The 24,258-nt window shown below is 37.0% G+C and overlaps 1 protein-coding gene across 24 annotated transcripts in view; it reads left to right on the plus strand.

Moving 5' to 3' along the window:
* The window catches only part of FAM13A (family with sequence similarity 13 member A), a 360,572-nt gene that overhangs the window by 269,191 nt on the left and 67,123 nt on the right, over window positions 1–24,258 (plus strand). For 18 of the 24 annotated variants that reach the window (XM_082726581.1, XM_082726582.1, XM_082726578.1 and 15 more), the window contains 2 exons: window positions 7,330–7,371; window positions 23,838–23,879. In XM_082726581.1, the coding sequence (XP_082582707.1) occupies window positions 7,330–7,371; window positions 23,838–23,879 (84 nt within the window). The remainder of the gene's footprint in view (window positions 1–7,329; window positions 7,372–23,837; window positions 23,880–24,258) is intronic. The other 6 variants (XM_082726597.1, XM_082726580.1, XM_082726577.1 and 3 more) reach the window with 1 other exon arrangement.

The following is a 24,258-nucleotide window of genomic DNA, read 5'->3' on the forward strand; positions in this document are numbered from 1 at the left end:
TCTCCAGGGTGCCAGAGATGGCTTTCCAGATTAGACAACACTTGAGCTGCACGATAAAATATTCACCAGGCCGAGAGAGGTGGAGGAAGCGTTTAAGACAGAGGGAACAGCACGCACAAAGAGGAGGACTTACAAAAGTGTAGTGAGTGGTCTACAGAGGTATGTTAGATTAGGGAGGGACCTTGTGTGCCAGATTCAGACTTTTGGTTGTATCCCAAAGCAATGGGAAAGTGGCAGAGGCTTTTAAGTTAGGAGTGTGAAGCTGGTAGAGTATCAACAATAAACTGGTATGGGCAGCAGGGAATTGTTTTGTTTTGGTTTTTTGTTTTTGTTTTTTGGTGGATGGGGGTAGAATAAGCACAATTTGGTGATTGACCAAATGTGGGACTAGGAATAAAGTCCTTTAAGGAGAGTCGGTTCTGTGACTTCAACACATGTCTCCAGCCGAGACCCCCCCACAAAGTGCAGTGTGAGCTTCCTGGCTGTATCAGGCCGTCAGCACATAGTTCTGCTTTACTCCGGACTTTCTGAGTGTAAGGGGAGACACAACCGAACATAAAGGAACCTCCCCCTCCCTGATGAGGAGCTCTTCCCTGACGGTGCACACCCTCCATCCCTTCAAATCTCCGAATGATGTTCATCAGAAGGGAATCCAGAGATGGAAGTAGTTAGGTGGATGGTAGTGAAATAGAATGAGATGTTCATTTGCTCCCTCCCGGTCTGTTTTTTTACTCCAAAGACAGGACACAGGCTGATAAAGAATGTCACAGTCGTAAAATCGGGAAGAATCCAAAGAGACTATGTGTTCCTGAATCAACCAGGAAAAGAATCTTTAAAAGAAACTTGGAGGTACTCTGTCAACTTCTCCAAGGCTTTCTAGAACTATGTTGTCATGCCCACTACTGGATTTTTCTGGGACCGCTTCCTATCTGCTTATCTGCCATCCAGACTGGACAAGTTCTGTGGTTCTTTGGCCCAGAGCTGACTCTGGCAATGGGGCAGAGAAAGAGTGTTTTGTTTCTGTCCAGTGGGAACATAGATCTTAATTCAACAACATTCATTGAGTGTGCATTATATATATCAAGCAAGAGAGAAGTGTAGTTGGCACAGTGTTTTAGAACAGTGTTCTTCAGCTGTGGGTCATGACCTATTAGTGGTCATAAAATCAGTGTAGCAGATTGTGACCAGTATTTTATATAATTTTACATACGTAAAATGTATCACAATAGAAAATATCCAAACAAGGGCACCTGGGTGGCTCAGTTGGTTAAGTGCCCAACTCTTGATCTTGGTAAGGTCTTGATCTCAGGGTTGTGAATTCAAGTCCCCAGTGTTGGGCTCCAGGCTGGCTGGGCGTGGAGCCTACAAGAAAGAGAAAGAAAAGGAGAGGAAAGGGAAAGGGAAAGGGAAGGAAGAGGGAAAGAGAGAGAGAGAGACAAGGAAGGAAAGCAAGAGAGAGGAAGGAAGGAAGGAAGGACAAAAGAAAAAGGAACTATCCAAACAGAGGATAATTTCATAAATTTTGTGTCCATTCTATGGGTATGAATAAAGATGTAAAATGTGTTTCTAACTGAAACATAGCCAAAAGTTTGTCTTTAAAATTTTTTTTTTAAATATTGTATCTGGACTACTTATTGAAGATAGTTCATTTGAATGGGAGTTTACTACAGTCCTGGAGATCAAATCCCCATGTGAATGAATGTTAAATATCAATTCGAGTCATAGCAGATCTATAAAGGAATTTTCACAGACAACCTTTTTGTAAGATGGAGACACCTTTGTTAGGGAGGTTCTTATTTCTGAATTTAGGGGGAAAAAATTTGGTAGATGTATTCATTTTCTAGGGCTGCTGTTGCAAGCAGAGGGGCTTAAAACAACAGAAATGTATTGTCTTACTGTTCTGGAAGCCAGAAATCCCATATCAGTGTGTTGGCAGGGGCATGTGCTCTCTTGAGGCTCTGGAGAAAGATCTGTTCCAGGCCTCCCTCCTGGCATCTATGGGTTCCTTGGCTTGTGAAGACACAGCTCTGTCTTCACACGGTGTTCTCCCCATGTTCATGTCTATGTTTGTGTCCAAACTTCCTCTTTTTAGAAGGGTGCCCATTATACTGAATTAGGGCCCACGCTGATGATGACTTTAACTTGATGCCCTCTGTGAAGACCTTTCCAAATCAGGTCACATGCTGAGACACTGAAGGTTAGGACTTCCACATATCTTTCTGAAGGGACACAATTCAACCCATAACCAATATATTCAGATTTCCACTAGGCGATCAAGAAAGTGGTAAAAACATTTTCCTGTCTTATTGAGAAAAAAAGTTATCAATTTTGCAAGTCTTTTTGTTTGGTCTATTTATTTTGCCTCAAAAATAATAGCTCTTAGTGTTGTGACTCATGTCCTGTGACTATTAAGAGCTTCAGCTCTTTGCATTAAACCTTTGGTCAGGAAAACTGATTTGCTCTTAAGCTTCAATAAGTTGTTTTTATTTCTACTGGAGAAGTGTCGTATTCTTAGTCATAGCATGCAAATAATACAACTAAACAAAACTTATAATACAGTATCCTACATCTATAGAAATACTTCCCAGAATTATAGCTGCAAACACCTAGCTATAAACCAATCTGAAAGCGTTTACAATTGTTTCCCAAGAAGAACAGGGAGATTGTTTTTCTTTTCCATATCCCTAAGTGGGACCAAACCAAAACTCTGAGCACACCAGCTGCTATATCACTCCCGTGTTGGAGTGGTCCATGGTTCATGTCTGGGACTGGGCATAAATTAAAAGCTGTCAAGGAAGTGTGGCACTTGAGGCTTTGCAGAGAAAGGAAGGAAGGGAAGAAAATGTGCTAATTTTACTCACCTCATCATTCTCTAAGAAAATTCTCAACATGAAGAAAAACCTTTAATTCCGGGGGGGGGGGGATGCTTACTTAATACTTTTAATTGTATCCTTTTGCTCCCTATCTCCCCTTTTTTGCTCTTTGTTTTGTGTTAGCCCCCCCACGGATGGTTTTTCCTAGTTTCTTCCATGAATAGAACCTAATCCTTAGCATTTACCTGATTTTTTTTTTTAATTCTCCTCAGTACTCAAGGAGCACTTGCAAACTATTTCTTCTAGCTCAATCACTTGAAAATTCAAACTGTGTAACTAAATATGCAGATGATGTTCATTTTTTTTCTTTTTCTGGTATCCAGCCACAATGACCAATTAGAATATTGGACTCATTGGAACATTTATCAGAACAGTTCAAAAGGGAATTGAATGGAATGGTGATTTGAGCCAGCTGTGGAACGTCCCTTCTGAATACCACACTCTTAGGATTCTCCCAACAGTATTTGATTTTTCTCAGACATAGAAAGCGCTACACATTTTGTGATATCCATTAGCTTGCTGTGTAATTAAATTGATAAACATTGTATCCTGTGCCTTCTGGTTAGAAATTAGTGCAACTCTTGAAGAAACGAAGTCTAGGTGTGATTCATTGCTGTGCATTTACCAGTATTAAGCCCTATACATAAATTCTATTAGGACCCCACTAAAAACATTTTATCTGTTACTGCCCTTCTCAATTGTAGCTTCCTAGATTTGGACTGTTACTTGGGTCTATTTGATAAATGTTATTCCCAGAGGCCATTGTTTTGAGAGCATATATGACCACATGCCTGAAGAAGTTAAGCTCCTGATTATGTTTGCCTGACCTGCACAAAGTGCCTGCCCAAATCCTCAGTGTACGTTCAAATTTTAAAAAAGAGAAAAAAAAAAAAAGATAAACTGATTGGCTGCTTTAATTTGGCCATTATTCAGAGTTAGCAAACAAGAAATAATTAAAACCTGGGGTTTATACTAGTAACCAAGGAGGAAATTGAATGTATTCCAAGTTAGTAGAGTTTGTCATTGTCTTAATTTCATGACACGCACTCGCTTTTTCATTCACAGTATTTGTGCTTATTTTAAAAAATTAAAAATGAGTCAGAATTCTCAATTTAAAATTTAGACCAAAAATTATGACTAATTTAATATCATTGCACATGCCATTAAATCAACATAAATCCAGGAACAGGAATAACCCCTATAAATAGATACTTGGGGCCTGTAACAATAGTAAAATATCCATTTTGTACAAATGTAGAAATGGTGACTTTTTTCTAAATGCAAATTTTGTGGAAAAGTTTATTTTCTCAGTTCTATTTGGAAGAATTGTCCTTAGCCATTTCTTCTTAAAATTGTCTTTAAAATCAGTGCATTTGGGGCACCTAGGTGGCTCAGTTATTACATGTTTGCCTTTGGCTCACTCAGGTGATGATCCTGGGGTCCTGGGGTGGAGCCCCTCATCTGGCTCCCTGCTCAGCAGGAAGCCTGCTTCTCCCTCTACCACTCCCCCTGCTTGTGTTCCCTCTCTCACTGTCTTTCTCTGTCAAATAAATAAGTAAATAAGTAAATAAAAATCTTTTTTAAAAATAAATGATTAAAAAAATGAATCAGTGCCTTAAATTGATTTTTAGAATTAGTTGATTTAATTTTAAGTCAGTGCTTCAGTTTTGTTTCAGAATTTCTACCCTTGTCAAGTTATAAAAACCCAAGAAAAGGGTACTTTGATGAAAAGGAAAAAGAGAGATATGCAAATTAACTATCAAAATTGATTTATTTTCTTTTTCTTTTTGATTTCTGTTGTTCTTCTTGAGTACTGTGCATGGGTCGGTGCCCTGTTGACTGCTGCTGATTTGAGTAAATCTACTACTGAGTCTGTTTTGTTTTATGTAAATTGCAGTATTTACACTTTCTTTTTGGGAGCATGTAAAATTAGTCAAAAAATTAAGAATTTCTGATTTCATCTTTCATTAACAACTTTACCTTGTTTTCAGGCAGATACAGCCTGAAAAATACTTGATTAAGATTAAAAACTCATGTTTCTATCAGGAGATACTCTTATATGGCCAGTACATTCTAATGAAATAGGCACTTTACACATGCTGCCCATCATCATATACCGTGAATGGACTAAGGTTGAAGAGTCATTATAATCAGAAGCATGATATGGGGGATATAAACTCCACGAGATCTTGCTAAGGGCTGCTGCCATGAAGACTGGTCATCACATCAGTTTTCTTCACCTATTCACCGACCCCCCCCCCCCGCCATATTCTGATGTCTTAAGACTGAAGGGAAGATGGTAACTGACAGAAATGGACTAACTTGTAATACAATAACTCACACGTCACTGGCTGTAAGTGACCTGTGACCTGCACCTGTTAGGTGCCCCCTCTGAGCTTACTTACCTTGAGTTGAGGAACAAGTACCAGGAAGGGTTTTGATAAGGAGTTACACAAGTTAATTAATGTTGGAACACCCAGTAAGTAGCACCTGGCTAATGAGTACATGTGTGAGGGAGAAAAGATGTAAGAGAATAAAGGATTGATTTTGATTGCCTCTGTTTGCTACAAAGAAATTTAGCACATGCACACAAAATAAACATTAGCCAAAACATACCAACAGCTGTGTTTAGAACTCTGCACCATCTAAATCTTCTCCCAAAAGCACTTCTAAGTTCCAAGGAAACCAACCATATTGCTAATTGAATCTTCACTAAAGTACCCTTGTTAAATTTCATTAAAATGTGTTGCATGTTAGAGTTAAGGGTCTGTTGTGGGCATAAGAATGTTTAGTACACTGCCCCCTTTATAACACATGGAGGCAATGTGCCTATAATAATAAAACCGTTAGAGGTTTTTAGTTGCCGCCTTTTTGCATAGTATTGGTCATAATTAATACTTTTTGACAGTGAATCCTTGATTAGGAAAGCCAACTCCAACATTTTTTATAATTTGTTTGGTTCAGTGTTCTCAAGGAATTTTTTGAAACCACTGTGTAAGCTCCTTGTACCAGTTTTGCTTAAAGTAGTCCCCTCCTGTAATAGCCCTGCTCCCAGTGGACACTTCCCAAATGTCACCTCTAAGGCTTCAGCTGTGCAACCTGACTCTTCAGCTGTGTCCTCAGTCCACCCACATTAGAGTCCATAACGAAGCTGATCCATCGTTCACCCACCACTTAGGAAGAATTAGCACAACTGGTTACAAACGTTGAAGTCTTTGGCAACATAAACATTAGAGTAGCTAAGCTATAATGAAACTGGAAACCAAAATCAGGCAGGAATGAAAAATAGTGTGTCATTGTTTATGTGCCATTTTCCAACTAAAATGTTAAGACCTTTTCAACTTCTTGAACAGGTGTGTTTGTGTGTATGTGTGTATGTGTTTTACAATATAACCGTGTAGTGAGATTTTGCCAGGATAATATTACCAACAGAAGCAAACTTCCCTCTTTTCATCAGTGATCCTTTAGAAAATAAAAAATAAGCCAAGAGAGGGAAAACTGAAGTTATCTAGTTGCTTCCCCAAAGGTGGTGGACACCCCAGGAGGTGTATAAGATTAACCATGGGGTACAAGAAGAAATATTAGGTCTTCTTTTTGCCTTTATCTAATAGTTTATTCTTCTACTTTTATCTCTTTAATGATGCACATAATTAGTAGAAATAGATACTTAGTCATATATTGAGGGGAGTGCTGTTTAAAAGTAAATTTTATGACTGTGTGATCACTCCAGCAGACACTAAGGGAAAGAGACTCATTCTTTGCTTTGAAGTCATTTATCAGAAGAAAAACATGTGTTAAGGAGAAAAGTATTGTATATATCTTACATTTTTAAAAATACTTTTATATTAAGCTTCATATTTTTGTGTTTGAAGAACGTACACTATTGTGTTGGTTGAAGACTGTAAACTAGTTATATAATTTCAGTTATGTCCTTACACGCTATCCATACTCGTTAATACTTAGAGTAACTACAGAAGACACCAAGCCAGTGTTTGCTGATGCATCTTTCATTGCTAGGGCATCATTCCTGAAGTGGTTCACCCTTAACGGGAATATTTTGTTGTCTGTTTCTTACTTTCATCATCATGGTAATGAACTATAATTAACTTTATTGAGATAATTGAGTATGCAATCATTTTAAGGGTTTATGTATAATGTGTGGAACTTGGATGGGGTCTGTAGAAATAAGGTAGTAAAAAGCTTCCTTTTGAAAAAGTGATGTGACTGACTTTTGCCTGAAGCTAATCTTGAGAGAAACCTCTCTTGATGGTCTCCCATGAAGAAGTAATTGACCTTGGCTAGGTCCAAGGTAGAGGATGTTTTACTAACTTTACTCCATTGTGAGATTAGCTCTCATGTGTCAAAATAGAATTTCTGACAGGAAGAATAGGGTTTTAGTAAAATTGATATGTTAAAATATTAACAGAAATTAATACAAAATTTATTTTCCTTTTAGTTCACAGGAAGATGAAAGACCTATGTCGCCTTTCTATTTGAGGTATTTATTTGATTTTTGTTGTTCTATTACAGGGAATGAAAAAGGGGTAGGGCTTCTTTGCGTTTATTTGCCCATTTTAATTCTTTTCAATAGAGTATTCTACACTGTGGCCAAACTAAGCTTATTGAAAACCTTCATAATATTCCTCATGCAGTGTTTTTCTTCTCTTTGGTTTAAGAAATCTTAAATTTAGTAGAGCTAAAAAGATTACAATAAGATACTTCATTTTAAATTTATTTTATTTAAATTCAAAAATGGCAAGGTACCCATTTTAAACTATTAAACCTGTTTTAAACATTAGAAACTGCCGAACGATTATGCTGTTACCTACATCTTAAAAACTTCTGTTCCATGCATAGATGCAGGTGGGGGAGGGGTGTGAGCACAAAGCTTCAACTATGTTAGACCATTTTCTATACAGTAGTGGATTGTGAAACTGAGTATTCAGCAAGTTCGTGGAGTGCAGGGTTATTTTCTAAAGCTTATGAAGCCAGAAAAACAACTATTTTAAAACAGGTGAGTTTACAGAATTCAAAGTAGATGTTAAAACTCTTTCTGCAATTTTGAAATCTACTTTCTTTAAAAGATGTCAGGATTTGAGAGACATAGTTTGTTTATTTCTAAATCTGATTTGTTGTGATAGTCCCAGAGTTAGAGTTGGGCTTTAATTCAACCAACAATAGTTCAGAAATGTGTCATAAGACTTTAGTCTTAGCCAAGTAACTGCTTTTCAGTACTGTTCCGCCCTTCAGCGACTCAAAGCATATTGCATAATCACATTGTGGCAAAAGAGAGAACATCTGAGGTTTTAGTCTGAGACAACATGGTGGTCCAGTTGATTCACTTTGGTTTCCTGCCAACCAAATCAGCATACTTTGGTTTGTAGGCTACCTCAACTATACAGCTACTATAAACACAAGAGGATGTTGTTGCCGAGTACATGGTGACTCTGGTATTCATTATGTAAATACACACAGAAATATCAAACAAGTGGTTATCCTATATTAACGGAAATTAAGTTTTACATGATACAGAAGACTACAGCACCAGCTCATGCCAGCAAATGAGAACTGTCCTCTGTCTTATTTTTTTTTTTTAAGATTTTGTTTATTTATTTGACACAGAGAGAGAGAACACAAGTAGGAAGAGCAGCAGGCAGAGATAGGGGGGAAGCAGGCTCCCCGCTGAGCAGAGAGCCCGATGTGGGGCTCCATCCCAGGACCCTGAGATCATGACCTGAGCTGAAGGCAGAGGCTCAACCCACTGAGCCACCCTGGTCCCCCACCTCTGTCTTATTTTTATTCCTCTAGGCAATATTAGTCTATGTTTTACATGGTACTAAATTTTGTCTTTTTAACAATTTTAAAAAGCTGATGGGGAAAAAAGGGTTTATAAGTCTTAAGACCTTAAGAGACACATAATTGTGTTTTCTAATATGATGATTTTTTAAATTGTTTAGACTAAGAGTATGTCTTGAAAAAGAAATTCTGTACTATAACACTTGGTAGAAGCTATTTGAGACATAAAAACTAAAATCTTATGGAAGTAGTAAAAAACAATGAATATGCCTACTAACCCACATGTACAGGAGAGGTAAATTTGCAGAAAAAGGAAGTTACCATCAGGCACTCCTTTGGAAATTTTAAATAAGTGGAGCTATTTCATAAATGAAAAAAATAATTATTATTTGTCCTGAAATTAAAATCTCAAATATAGTTTCTTTTTCTGAATAACTACATGGTAGTCTTAGAAATTATGTAAGAAGTAAATTGGTACAAGTTAATTCAACTTTTTAAAAATTATCTCCTTGACAAGAAGTAGGGAGAATCTATTTGTTTTGTTTTGTTTTGAAATTATTTGTATGGCTGCTTTGAGATTAACTCTTCCTGGGTTATTCTAACACAGAATTTAAGTGGAAGAAAAAATACAGGATTGTTAACTATAATTAAAGTTCTTCCAGATTTTTGAACTAAAAACATAGCATGTCTACTGACAGTTTAATTTATAAATTAGTGCACTTTTGCACTACCTCTAGTAAGAGCAAATGAGTGCCTAAATGTTGTAAGTGTACTTATATTTCTGTGGTCTCTTTGTCTTCCGTTCCTTTTTCTTCTACTTTATTAAGATTCCCTTCGTACAATTCTCAGAAAGGCCAGTTATTCCAAGACTCATGAATTTCATAACAATTTGTCAACATGATAAAAAACTAAATTGGCTCTTTTAAAATCCAAAATCATGTTTACTGCGGCTTTGGAAAGTAAAAAGTGATTGGTAGTTGGAAAATGATATTTTTCCTGACTAGGAATATTGAATGTTAAGTGCTATGTATTATATTTTGACAGCGTTTACTGGTCAAGGGTTTTTGGGATTTGATTTTGGGCTTTTTTGAGGGGGGGGGGTGGCATGTAGACAGAGAGGTAAGGTCCAAACAAGAGATGAGACACATTGGTTGAGCTGGGTACTCATCAGAAGTAGATCCAGCCACAGGCAGATAGGCAGAGGGGATGGGTTAGGGTAGCTGGTCAGGGGTGGGATATTCAGAAGGTAGTTTATTCTGAAAGGTCCAGCATGAGGTAGAACAGCAAAACTCAGTAGCTGCAGGTCTGGGAGTGGGCAGTCTCAGGAAGACTGGATCAAAACAGAAGATAGAGCACAGCAGGGCTCCTGTGTCAGAGGGAGGAGAAGAGATGATCCATCAAGGAATTCAGATACAGGACATCGGACAAGCACCCAGCTCTTGGAGTGGAGACAAGGTGCATTCTTTATAATGAAGTTAGAGTCTGCCTGTGTGGTAGAGGATAGAGATGGAGAGCATGCAGAGAACTTACAGTGCATTAGTGGAGGTTCCAGGCCCTTTCTATGGCTTGGGGAAGGCAGGTGGGATTCAGGAACCGGGAGCCACAGAGGCCATTGCAGTCATTACCTTGCTCCACTTTTCACCTCGTAGAATTCCAGTTTCTGTGATTACGACTCTCTGTTACAAGCAGTCATGTCTGAACCACATGGCAGTCTACTATACATTTCAGTTGCCTTCAGTTTTTTCTGTAGTCGGGCAGGACATACACTCATATATTCTCATTCTAGATTAAATATCTGCCGTGGTAAGAACTCTGTCTTCTGTAATTTCAGCACTTCTCCACCCTAGCCTAACTCACCAGAACTATTTGTCCTTTTTTCCCCTCAAAGGAGAGAAACCGTAGCCTAACTCACCAGAACTATTTGTCCTTTTTTCCCCTCAAAGGAGAGAAACCGTAGCTACGAATCTGCACTTGCTGCCGTCTCCTGTGGCAGGATGCCTGCAGCTACAGTAGCTCAAACAGCCGGTATCATTGTTCCCTCCGTGCTCATTAGAGATTAGCACCCTGTTGAAATGATTAAGGAAATGAAAAGGAAGAACAGATTATACCAAACCCTTAGCAAGATTGCTACAGAAAAGACAAGAACCTGCAGACTCAGGTGAAGAACGTCCTTGGCGAGGATGTCCATACCCGGGGCTCTCATGGGCTCGGCTGGACTCCCAGAAAGGCACCTCTATCTCAATTGCTCAGATTAGCAGCTTGCTGTAGGTGTTCTGTGCCATGTCCAGCATGCTATTGTCTGAATTCTCTTGCCTGTCTTCCGGTCCGATCTGGCAAGGATCTGTTGCTAGTTCCACTTTTATTTGTCGGGGCCTTCACAGTCTGCAAACTCCTATTTTGACTTCTGTGTTTATTTCCACTGGGACTGAGGCTCTGAATCTCTACTTTCTATTCTTCCATATCTCTCCATCCTCCCTTGCCTCACCCGTACTACCTTCACATTCCTTAAGGCTGGATTCAGGTCCTACCCTGACCCCATCCCAACCTGTCCTGTCCCATCCAACCTCTACATTTGAATTCCTTTTTCTTAAAAAAATTTCTGGATTATACATACAGTTTGTATGCATGGATGATACGTACAGCCTATATATGAAGCCTGTCCCTGCCTGCACTTTATCAAAATCCTAAATGTGCTTTAGGGGCTACGTACCTGTAACCAGTCTTATTCACTGGCTCTAAACAGCTCACCTGGCCTCTGAGTGGTGGCTCCTTGCTCACCTAACACCTACCTTTTAGCCCCTGCCCTAATCGTCCTCTGCTTTTTCTTTCTTATTTTGTGCTCCATTAAAACTCTTAAATTGACCATCTTCATCAATTTCAGCCCAAGTTTTAGTATACAAGATACAAATTAAAGCTAAATTACTATTTTAGCAGATTTGGAATAGCTTAGGGTCACTGTCAGTATGTATACGTTTTCTGATTTTCCTGAATCAGGAACATCAGATAGATTTGTATCTAAATAAGATTTTGGAATAGAAACTCATTCTTCAGTATTTTAATATTTTTATTCCTTGAAACCAGGAGTCATTAATTTGTGAAAGTCTTTTAATGGTAGATTTATGTTGAAGAAAAATTTAGCCTTGAATAAATTGAGATTAAAACATTACCTGACATTAGATGGGATCAGAAAACTATGTGACACCACTCCTACCCTGATACGTAGAAAAGTTTTTGTAGAGCATTTATGAATAACTCTTCGGGGATTATCTTTCCAAACAACTTGTGCTGGAATTTGTAGGTTTATGATTTTTTTTTTTTTTGGTCATGCTTTATGAAATGTTAATAGATTCTTTTTCTTCTTGACTCTGTTGTACGTTTTCTTAATTATCATTTTGAGGTAAAAATCTCTCATCAGTTGGGATAGTTTAGAAAAGTGTAATATATCAGGCATTATATTTGTTGTTGACTAACAAGTGCAGTGAACAAGCAGGCTATTTACTTGATTATCTACTTTTTTTCCCACCCTAGATATTTGGGTGTCTTTAGACACAAATAACTATATATTAACATTATTTGTTTCCTTTGTCCTTTTTAACTAGAACAGTGTTTCTCAACTAAGGAAGCACAGCATCTCTGCCTGTGGAGCTCTTTTTGAGAGAGGGGCAGGAGGGTAAATACAAACAACAAAATATAGATAATGTAAAATTTATTATTTTAACCATTTTTAATTATTTTCTAATATCAGTTCACCATCTTAACCATTTCTAAGTGCATTTCCACTAATAATGCATGAATCCACTTGCTCCATGTTTTTCTTAACAGTTGCTATATTCTGTTTTTTGATAACACCATCATTATAATACATAGTTTGTATACTTTAAAGATGCTGGGATCTCACTGGCAAAGATTCTGAACCTTGAGTGGTTTTGGGTGTCCATATTTTCAATAAGTATCATGAGATAGTCTTTTCTACAATAAGTGCTGGGAAAATAGGATACCCACATGCAAAAGCATGGAATTGGCCTCTCACCTAATATCATATAGAAGAATTAACTTGAAATAGATCAAAGCCCCAAAGGTAAGAACTAAGCCTGTAAGAACTCTTAAAGGAAAACATCAGGCAAAAGATACACAACCCTGAATTTAGCAGTGATTTCTTAGCTATGACACCAAAGGCACAGGAAATAAAAAGTAGACAAATCGGACTTCATGAAATTTTTTAAAGTTTTACAGATCAAAAAAAAATAAAAATAAAAGACTATCAGCAGAAAGGAAAGGAAGAATGGGGGGAAATATTTGCAAATCATTTATCTGATAAGGGGTTAATATCCAGAATATATAGAGAACTCCAAAAAATCAACAACAACAAAATGATTTTTAAAATGGGAAGATAATTTGAATAGACATTTCTCCAAAGAAGTTGTACAAATGGCCCATAAGCACATGCAAAGATGCTGAACATCAGTAATCATCAGGGAAATGCAAATTAAAACTATAATGAGGTATCTCACCTCACACCCATTAGGATGGCTGCTTTGAAAAATAAAAATAACAAGTGTTGGCAAAGAAGAAGAGAAATTGAAAACAGGGTCACAAGGTCCCAAAGAGATATGTGTACATCCATGTTCATAGCAACATTAGTTGTAATACTCATAGGGTGGTTGCAACCCAAGTGTCCATCAGTGGATAATGGATAAACAAAATGCAGTATATATACACAGTAGAGTCTTATTCAGACTAAAAAAGGAGGAAGCTTCTGATAGACACAACATGGATGAACCTTGAGGACATTTATACCTAGAGAAATAAGGTAGGCACAAGAAGTCATCTGTATACTGGGTATTTACCCCAAAGATACAGACGTAGTGAAAAGAAGGGCCATCTGTACCCCAATGTTTATAGCAGCAATGGCCACTGTCGCCAAACTGTGGAAAGAACCAAGATGCCCTTCAATGGACGAATGGATAAGGAAGATGTGGTCCATATACACTATGGAGTATTATGCCTCCATCAGAAAGGATGAATACCCAACTTTTGTAGCAACATGGACAGGACTGGAAGAGATTATGCTGAGTGAAATAAGTCAAGCAGAGAGAGTCAATTATCATATGGTTTCACTTATTTGTGGAGCATAACAAATAGCATGGAGGACATGGGGAGATGGAGAGGAGAAAGGAGTTGAGGGAAATTGGAAAAGAAGGTGAACCATGAGAGACTATGGACTCTGAAAAACAATCTGAGGGTTTTGAAGGGGTGGGGGGTGGGAGGTTGGGGGAACCAGGTGGTGGGTATTAGAGAGGGCACGGATTGCATAGAGCACTGGGTGTGGTGCCAAAACAATGAATACTGTTATGCTGAAAAGAAATAAAAATTAAAAAAAAAAAAAAAGAAGAAGAAGACATTTGAGAGAGAGAAAAAAAAAAGACATCTGTATATTCCCCTAATGTGAAGGACAATGTAGTCAAATTCATAAAGTCACAAAGTAGAATGGTGGTTGCCAGAGGCTGGGGGGAAAGAGAATTGAGAGTTACTGTTTAATAGGAATAGAGTTTCAGTTTTAGAAAATGAAAAGAGTTCTGGAGCTGAATGGAATGAGTTTACAATGTGAATATACTCAGTGCCATTGAAGTGTACACTAAGAAATGGTTGAAATAGTGAACGTTATGTGTGTTTTGCCCCAAGAAATTTGAGGGGAGAAAAGTGTCACATAAGAGATTTTAATGCATACCCCTAGCTGAAAACCACTAAACCAGACAACTACTGCAAGTACTATTTTATACTGCAGAATGGTTATAAATTTAAATAATGTTCATCATATAATTCTCTAGGGATTCAATATTGAGTTCTTGATATCATATTTTTTTTACTTAGTAAGAGACAAGTATAGATTTTGAGTTTTATTCAATCTGTTAATTAAAATATTGAGCATATTTATTGGACTATACTGATAAAGTATATAAATTTTTATGGTTTTTATGCTTCTCCTCATGTCTTTCATCAGCATGATAAAGTAAAGGAAAAACTGACTGTCAGGTAATGACACCTTTATGACCATTCTATCTAGAGCTCTTGTTGTTTCATTCTTCAGCCTTCTTGCCTTCCTATAGGTTTCTGTTTATAAGAACTTCAGATCTGAATAAAATATAAATCTTTAATTTAAACAAGTAAAAGACCAGCTTTACCTAATGTAACTATCCCAGGCTTCCCATTTAAATTCTAATGATGATATCAAAGACAAAAACTAGAGACAGCTTTGTAACAATGATAAACCCATGTATCAAAGGTTACATCACTGGGATAGACTGAGAAATGTATTTTCAATTTATAGACTTCAGTTCCACCATCTAGACCATACAGATGACCACAAAGAGAGAATGAAGGGAATGGGGGATGGGAAACTAAATTGGATTCCTTCCTTTGTCTACTGCACAAACTAGAAAAATGAGTGACATTCCCCCTATTGAACAGAAAGTTACTTTCTGAACCACTCCGAGCTGAACTGCATATTCTTTTTCACCTCTCGGCCCCCCTTTAGCTTCTTTATGTCAACATCTCTTCAAAGACTAGAACATTTAGTATACAAAACTATCCCCCTGGGATGTTCAGTTGCTTAAAGCATTTGAGAAGAGGATAAAAAGGAAGGAAGATTACCAGGCATAATGAGTGCTTTCAAGAGTACACTGTACAAAAACAAAGTACAAATTTATTCCTAATTCTCCAGCTTAGTCAGAAAATTGGACCAAATAGGAAGTGCACCTATTTAAGCATCATAGATTGTTCTAGGGCAGACTCATATTTTGGCCCTTAAAATCTAAATTCATGAGCGGGCATCTGCATACAGCCAAGGGATGATGAAATAAACAAGAACAATCTACCCACCCAGGTTTTGGTAATGACCTGCCTGAATTGATGGATTCTCCTCAAGAACCACAGAACACAGAGAGCTATTTGGAACTTATAAAGAGAAATTACAAACTAAGAGAAAGGATGACTTACCCTGAGGACTCAGTGTAAAAACAGATTTCAGAGAATTGCTTTTTACATGATTCAGAAGAAAACTTGAAAAGTAATATTACTAATCTTCTCCCAAAAATGCTTAAGGACATCACCAACCCTCTCTGAAACATAAGGGGGAACCTGCAAGGGCAGAATAGGTTTACAACTACAAGGCTAGAGACATAGAAGAAGAGCTGAAAGGGGAGGGAAAAGAGAGCCAAAAATGTATTAGCAGAGATTTCAAAAACTATGTAGGAAACCATGAAGAGCAGAAATTATTAAAAATAAATCAAATACACGATGAGAAAGAAACTTGAGAAGCTCCTCCAGAATGAAGAACAAAGGATAAGAAAAAACTGAGAGAAATAATGTTAGATATGAAGGTCAGAGATTAGAAAGTCAACCTAAAAATTCTAATTCCAAGGAAAAAACATACTAGTTGAAATAAAAGTAGAAATCAAAGTTTATGCCCAGCTAATTAAAGAGATGAATTTTATAAGAAATTTTTTTAATTAAGTGGTAGAAACCGATTAGAATCATAGGTGAAAGGACAAAGAAAGTAATAAAATTCTGTATCTTTTGTCTTGCATGGAAGGTAGGAGAATAGACGCAGGAGTCAAGAGTTTTGAGTTTTTTGTTTTGGGGGTTTTTGTCTTAGTTTTAATAATTAGACACATATGAGTATAAGAAGAAACCACCAGTAGAAATTTAAATCTCTTCAGAATATAAGAGGAAAGACAGAAATCATAGGAAAAGGAAGCTCCCACATTAGAAAGCATAAAGCAAAACAAAAGTAGAATAAATACATCAACTATGACAATAAATATACATGGCCAAATTCTTTGATAAAAACTAAAATTAAAAAACAAAACAAAACTTGAGCTATATTTTGCTCCAAAGAGCCATACCTGAAACAAAATGGCACAGAAAGGTTAATAAGAAAAATCTAGAATTTATATCTGACAAATGGGAACAAAAAGAAAGCAGAGAGAGCAATATTAATACCGGGACAACTAGAGTTCATATTTGTGAAACAAGACAAACCTGGACTTACTTAATTTAGTATGGACTAAACACATAACGGCTATAAATAAACATGTATAAAATAGCACAGCTTCAAATGATAAAAGTTAAAACTCTTAACAAGAGTAAACAGGCAAACACATTTGAGATATAGAACTTATACATCTAACTATATGTCTATAATAAAATTTGGAAAATAAATAACACTGAGAATTTTATATAACAATGAGATTTAAAATAAATGAGCATTACATACTAAACTTTGCACCCTGTAAGTAGTGCACAAGAATTCCTACTACTTTCTAAAGAATTATTCACCTGTATCTGGAAATTCTTGAAGAGTAGAACTTTTAGTGTTGCCTGGGTGGCTCAGTTGGTTAAGCATCTGCCTTTGGCTCAGGCTGTGATGCTGGGGTCCTGGGATCCAGCACCGGGATCCCTGCTCAATGGGGAGTCTTTTTTTCCCTTTGCCTCTGCCCTCCCCACTTGTGCTCTTCCTCTCTCTTAAATGAAGAAATAATGTATTTTTTTAAAAAGTAGAAATTTTAGCAGTCATGTATTCTGACCATGGTGTAATTGATAACAAAAAATTTCCAGTCACCCAATGAAAGCTCTCCTAAAGGAGGAAAAAATTCAGAGAGGAAATAAAAACTAATTTAGACTATTGATAAGAAAAAGGGGAAACATACATACCAAAATTTGTGGATCTAAGCTCTTTTTAAGTGGTGATTTCGCTTTCTTAGGAATGAAAATAAATGAGCCACCCAATCAGAATTTAAAAACTATATAAAAGAAGAAAAGCAACCTCTTAGAAATTTAGAAGGTTTTGATAATAATAAGTGGGAAAAAGAACAGAACTGATGTTTGAATCCAGAAAATGGTTCTTTGGGAATAAAAATGAAAATTATAAAATAGAAAAACCTCTGGTAAACTTCAAAAAGAAAAGTACAAAACTAATAATCAGAACTGAAGTTTGTGGTGGAGGGATATAGTAGTTTTTAAAAAATTAAAGATTGTTCAGGGTGCCTGGATGGCTCAAGCGGTCGAGGGTCTGACTCTTGATTTCAGCTCAGGTCCTGATTTCAGGGTCATGAGGCTCCACACTAAACAGGGAGCTGCCTGAGATTCTCTCTCTCCTTTCCTCTTTTTTCTCCCCCTCACTTACTCCCTCTTTCTCTCTCTCAAATAAATAAATAAGTTATAGACCCTCAACTCTATGGTCGAATAGTCTTCAACAAGGCAGGGAGAAATATCCAGTGGAAAAGACAGCCCCTTCAATAAATGGTGCCCGGAAAACTGGACACCTATGTATGGAAGAATGAAACTCTTATCTCTTACACCATGCACAAAGATAAACTCAAAATGGATGAAAGACCTCAATGTGGGACAGGAATCCATCAAAATCCTAGAGGAGAACATAGGCAGTATCCCCTTTTGACATCGGCCACTTCTTTCAAGACACGTCTCTAAAGGCAAAGAAATCAAATAAATAAATAAATTTTTAAAAAATAAAAGATTAAAGACTGCTTGATAGAATTTTATACTGATAAACGTGAAAATCTAGAAATAAAAAATTTTCTGGAATGTACATTTTGAAAAGAAAATTCTATTTGAACCCAAAAAAGTACTTTGAATAATCTGCTCTAAGAAAATAACTAGATGTATAGCCAAAGGTTTATATGAATAACAGCATTATTTGAGAAAGATTGTGTCCTTATTGAAGCCAGATTACACGAGATAGAATCAGAACTGTGTAAATTTGAATGAGATATTAAACCTCTCTGAACCTCAACTTCCTCATCTTAAATGATTATAGTGAAATATTTAATTTCATTCATAATTTTCCTTTACAAAGACCTTAGTCCAAAAACTAAAACTTTGAATTTCTTTTTTATGCAAAAACATGCTAAATATGTAAAACTGAAAACTCCAGTAATTAGGGCCTGAACAAAAAGCTATACAAAAGGTAAGTATTTTGATATTTTGATAGGCTCTATTTAATTTTTTAGAAAATATTTGATAGATTATCAAAATGATTTTAATAGATCATCAAAATATTCTAGGAATGAAGAATAGTTTTTTTTTCTTAAAAACAGTTCTAATATTTAAAGGAATATGAAGTATGAGTTTTGAAAAAGTTTGAGGATAAACATTTTCCTCCTACTAATATCAATGTAGTATGTTTTCAATTTATGTTCTAGTATTCTATGCATAGTATATGCTTTTTTTAATGCATAGTATATGCTTTTAAGCCAAACTCTTACGTTTTTTAGATCCAAACTATCTATAACACTACCACAAAAAGGTAATACAATTTTTGCCAAAGTTTGAATACCTATAAATGCTCCATTAACTTTCCGTATATCGTAATCATAGCTAAAAGTTAAAGCGTAGTAAATATTGAAAATCAGGGCTATTTCTTTTAATGTATGACATTGTCCATGGAAGACATGGTTTTAATGAAAAAGTTTTAATTAGAAATCTGTTATAACTATAATAAATAACACTGGATTCATCTTATAATGTTGATGCTGCATATCAACTTTTAGTATTTTAAAATAATACTAAAATATTATATTCTGTTAAACAAAGAAATTAGGAGCTTCGTGCTATTTTGATAATTAGTTACAACGATCTTCATCTTTGCCCAAATTAAACATCACACAACTGTCTTTTAAATCCTGACTTATTTTTTTTTTAAAAACTCACTAAATGTAAATATTCTAGAGGGGGAAAAAAAAGGATAATTCTGTTCACCTAATAGTTCCTATTGAAACAATAATACTTTACCACAATAATATTTATATACCGCAGAAGAGAACATACTGAAGTAAGAGAATGTATAAAAAAAGAGAACACGTGCCTCTTCAAGATGTCGGATTTTAGTAGACTTGAAATTTCTTTCTTTTTATATGTAGATTTCTTTATTTCAAATCGAGAGATCTAATTAAAGAATCACTTGTCAACAGACATTCTGTGCATCTTATCACATGCAAATTTATAGACTAGTATTGTTGAGCGTGTGGGGCTTCCAGAAATGTAGTTTAGGTTTGGTTAATAGAGATGCAGACTAAATATATTTAAGTATACCGTGGAATATATTGCAGAGTAGGCTCAGAATCTGTTCTCAAAGACTGTACCAATAGCGAATGCAGCTGTGTCCTCACTCACAGGAGGCTTGGGTCATGAAGTTCACCCTAGCTCTGGAGTCCACAGAGAGACTTATCTTTTTTCAGTTTTGAATACTTGCTTTATCAACATTAAGAAATGATGTTATACTTCCATCTTCAAGTGTTTATACTGCATAAGTAGGAAACTTTGTTATCAGATCAGTCAAGGCTCGGAAAAAAAATTCATTTCCCTTCGCTTTCTGCAGAGGACAAAAGCAAGTTCCATTGTAGACAAAGGAAATCTGTATTTTTCACTTTAACTTATTTGCTTATTGCCCATTTGTCGTTTTTCTTAGAATTACCTTCATGAGTGAATTATAGCTATGGAAATAGCCCCTTCTTCTGTCATTAAATATTCTTAGAAATCTTGCTATTGGTGGATTATTAAGCACATCCCACAGGAACTATACAGGTGGCTGGATACCTGACCAAAGCTATATTGGTATTTAATAAACCATAACTATGACTGAAACTGTCATAATATGCAGTTATAACCTTTTGTGGTGATTCAAACTTTAGGGCAGTAAACTTTTAGAGCTAAAAGAAAACCACAGGGACCACTAGCCAAGTCTTTCATTTTCTGTGTGAAGAAACCCACCCAGAACAGCCAGGCTAACCAACAATCCATGATTTCAGCCAATTAACTGCGGAACAAAGACCAGAACTTCTCTTTTCTGATTCCCAGTGGAACATGTTCTCAGAATACTTTCTTTAGAGAAACTCTGATTAAAAAACATGAAAATATGAACATGTTAAGTATACCAAAAATTGTAAAGGACTATTAAAGAAACGTAAAACTATAAATTATCATAAATTTGACCTAAGATCAACATATTAACAAAATTGAATATGATTTAATTCCTTGCTTTTGTCATCAATCTATTCATTTATTTTGCATTCTGAAAATGGCTCAGTTAAGCCTCTGCCTTTAGCTCAGGTCATGATCCCATGGTCCTGGGATCAAGCCCCATGTCGGGCTCCCTGCTCATTGCGGAGTCTACTTCTCCCTCTCCCTCCACCTGTCCTCCCCACTTGTGCTCTCTTTCTCTTTCTCAAATAAATAGATAAAATCTTTTTTTAAAAATTTAGATGGCTTAGGTCATTTTTCTTTAAGCTATGAGGAAATCTTGATGTGTTGCCTTTTATTCACTTATGCTAGTGTAAGTTTTCCAAAGCATACCCTCTTCACTTAGATTAGAATGTTTAAAAATAGCTATTGTGATATCTAAGGAATTGAAGTCTTGAAGACTCTTAGTTTCAGGGAATTACAGCTTTGCTAATCAGTGTCTTCCACAAATCAACAGCATCAGAATCACTGTAGAATTTGTTAAAAAGGCAGGATTTCAGCTTCTCAGGAAGCTTCACCTTCCTGAGACCTAGAGGTGCTGAATCGGAGCCTGAGTGAACGAGATCCTGGATGACTCCGATATGCTTTAGAATTTGAGAAGCACCAACATGGCTTTAGTTATCGCAGAAGCTGTTTCTGCTTGAGGTCATTTTCTTGTCTCTTTCTTCCTCACCTTTTGTGTGTATGTGTGTGTGTGTCCTGCCCCCTACCTCCCCACAAAGAAACATAAAAATATCAGTGTGTGCTTTAATAAGCAAAAAGAAGTTCAGGTCAAAGTGTGTAAAGAAGGGAGAAAAGGTGTACATCTACTCATTCTGAGACAGCATGGAGGACTAATTGACTGCTTATACTTTGTCTTTGGAATATTTTTAGCATCTATCAGATCAAACGTGTTCCCCTCTTCTGTGTCCCCCCAGAGCCATCATTCCCAATGGGCCCTGCTCCCCAAACTGAGGCTGTGTGACTGCATTGAGAAGTGAAATACAGAAGTTAATTACACAGTGTTGACTTTACAGAGGGTGAGCCACAAAGCATCAAAAGCAGGGACTGCCTGTTCCAGTTAAGGACAGAGAAGAGCAAAGGATATATTATTGGTTGTGTAATCTGGGAACCACTGTGAATAACAGGCATTGTGAGGCAGATGAGAAAAATGGTTGTGATTAAAAGCAAAGTAAAATACCTAAGTCCAGGCCTCCATCTACAAAGATGATTCTAGTGAGCTTTTCTTCTACTGAGTAATGGATTGAATGGCTAGTGTAGTGATTAAGAGCTTAGACTCTGAGCTAAAACGTTCTTGGTTCAAATTCCAGCTCATCTACTTGGCTCTGTCACTGTGGGCAAGTTACTTAACCTCTAAACTCTTCAACTGAAAATTGAGAAAACAATAGTACCTACCCAAATGGGTTATTGTAAACAGCAAACAGGAAAATATATGTACAAAATACTCGACACAGTGTCTGAAACATAGTTAAGTACTCAGTATTAGAATGCATTTATTTTTTCATTTGCTTTCATTTATAAAGGTTTTTCTCATCACTTTCCCTTGTGAACAGTAGCATTATTTTCTGTGTCTCTTCTGGGATTTGGCTGTGGTTTGTGGCCGGAACAAAGAGCTACAGCTCTTTTTTAAGGAAATTCTCTAGGCTGAAAAGTGAGTGTCTGCTGATCACCTCTTGTATAGTGAGTGGTAGGCTGGGTCTGACAGTGGTGATAGTGGTGATAACAGTAGAGAGTATAATGAAAGAAAAAGAGAAATAGCATACTTTCCCTTGAAGCACTTAGATTCTGGGTGGAAAGAGATGAAATACCCATGTACATGGAAGAAAAACCCAGGAGATAGATTTAAAAAAGACAAAACTAAATATGTTCTTATGTTCAAAATTGCATGGTAGATACAAGGCTGTTTGGGGTGATTGGGAGGCAGCCATCAGCATCAGTCATTAACCCCTGTCACTTTCTTCAAGTGTTTTCTACAAAGAAGGTGGAGCAAAGGAAATCGTTGTATCTATTAGGGAAACCTATAGTGTGACAAGCATGGAAGATTTTTTGTTTGAACAGACTTTTGAATCTTGATTTAGAAGTTGACTAAGCACTGGAGGGCAGACCGTGAGAAAATCTTGATATTGATGCAGCTGAAATTGCTACTGAACTCAACCTCATTGTGGTTATATGAACACAGGGGGCAGGCAAGAGTGCTTATCATAGAGTGTTCTATAGTTTCACTATTTCGCTTTAGGCTGAATACTTTGTAATGCTTTTGAAGGAATTCAGGTTTGGGAGGAAACAGAAAAGTAGAGGAAATTTATAAGTGTCCAATAAAGGGGCCATAAATTAGGTGTTGAGATGAAACATAGAGCTTGAAGCATTCTTCCATCTCGAGGAACTCAGGAAGAAAGGTGGCTTAGAAATAGTTGTGTAGGGGCACCTTAGTGGCTCAGTCAGATAAGCGTCTGCCCTCCGGTCAGGTCATGATCTCAGGGTCCTGGGATCAACCCCAGGTCAGGCTTCCTGCTCAGTGGGGAGTCGGCTTCTCCCTCCACCCTTCCCCTGCTTATGTTCTCTCTCTCAAATAAATAAAATATTTTTTAATGATACATTTAAAAAAGGAAAGAAGCCAGAGTTGCTTGCTTGTTCCCTGTCCCCTGTGGTTCCTGCTGCTTTCTACCTGTTCTGAGCAATTTTAGAAAGTTTCTTCTGGCTGCAGGTCTGGAGGGAGTGGAGGAGGAGGGAACAGGGAATGGGTAGAGTTGGTAGCAGAAGACAGTCAGTGGCATTGTAGTAATATTTTGAGTAAATGAAAAGACGCTGAAGGAGCTCAAGGGCCAGTAGGGGGAGTAGAGATGGTTTTTCAAGGTCGCTTTGAAACAGTCCATCATGGATGTCTTTAAAATGGAAGGGGAGGGGGGACACTGTTCAGGAGTAAACACTCAGTACTGACTCAGGAATAAACACTTAGCATTCTCCAATTCCAGAAACAAGTGAAAGTCAGCGTCTGTCGGTAGGTGGGTTAAACATTGTGCGTGGGTCACTGAGAGTCTAGCTAATACTTTCAGTCTGGAAGCCCCTTCAGATGTTTGGTGCACAGTCTCATGCTCTGTCTAATCTGACTTTCTTTGTGCTTCTTTCCCACAGCACGCATGTATCCCAAGTCAGCAATGTTTCAGCAACTGGAGAGTAAGTTACTTGGGTTTCCCTTTCCCACTTAGCAAACAGAAACAAAGCTACTCTAATGGTGTATAGTATTGGACAATGAATACCATAAGCAACCTATGATGATCTGTAAAACCACTGAGAGAAGAGGACTAAAGAAGGGCTCCTGCTTGAGCTTCTGTGTGGGTGTGTGACTAGAGACAGCCTAACAATTTGAACATACAAGATTTTTGTTTCAGTCAAAATAATGACAGAGTCAATTACTGTTTACAAAATACGTGTCTGGAGAGATCTCTTTCAGCGGAGGATGCCATTAAAGGTTAAAGCAGTACAATGTCTTTACTTCTTATTTTTAATCAGCCTACATTTGTTGAATAACTGTGATACGCCAAGGGTAGCTTTA

The sequence above is a fragment of the Mustela nivalis genome, assembly GCF_964662115.1.
Source record: "Mustela nivalis genome assembly, chromosome: 4".
NCBI classification, from domain to species: Eukaryota; Metazoa; Chordata; class Mammalia; order Carnivora; family Mustelidae; genus Mustela; species Mustela nivalis.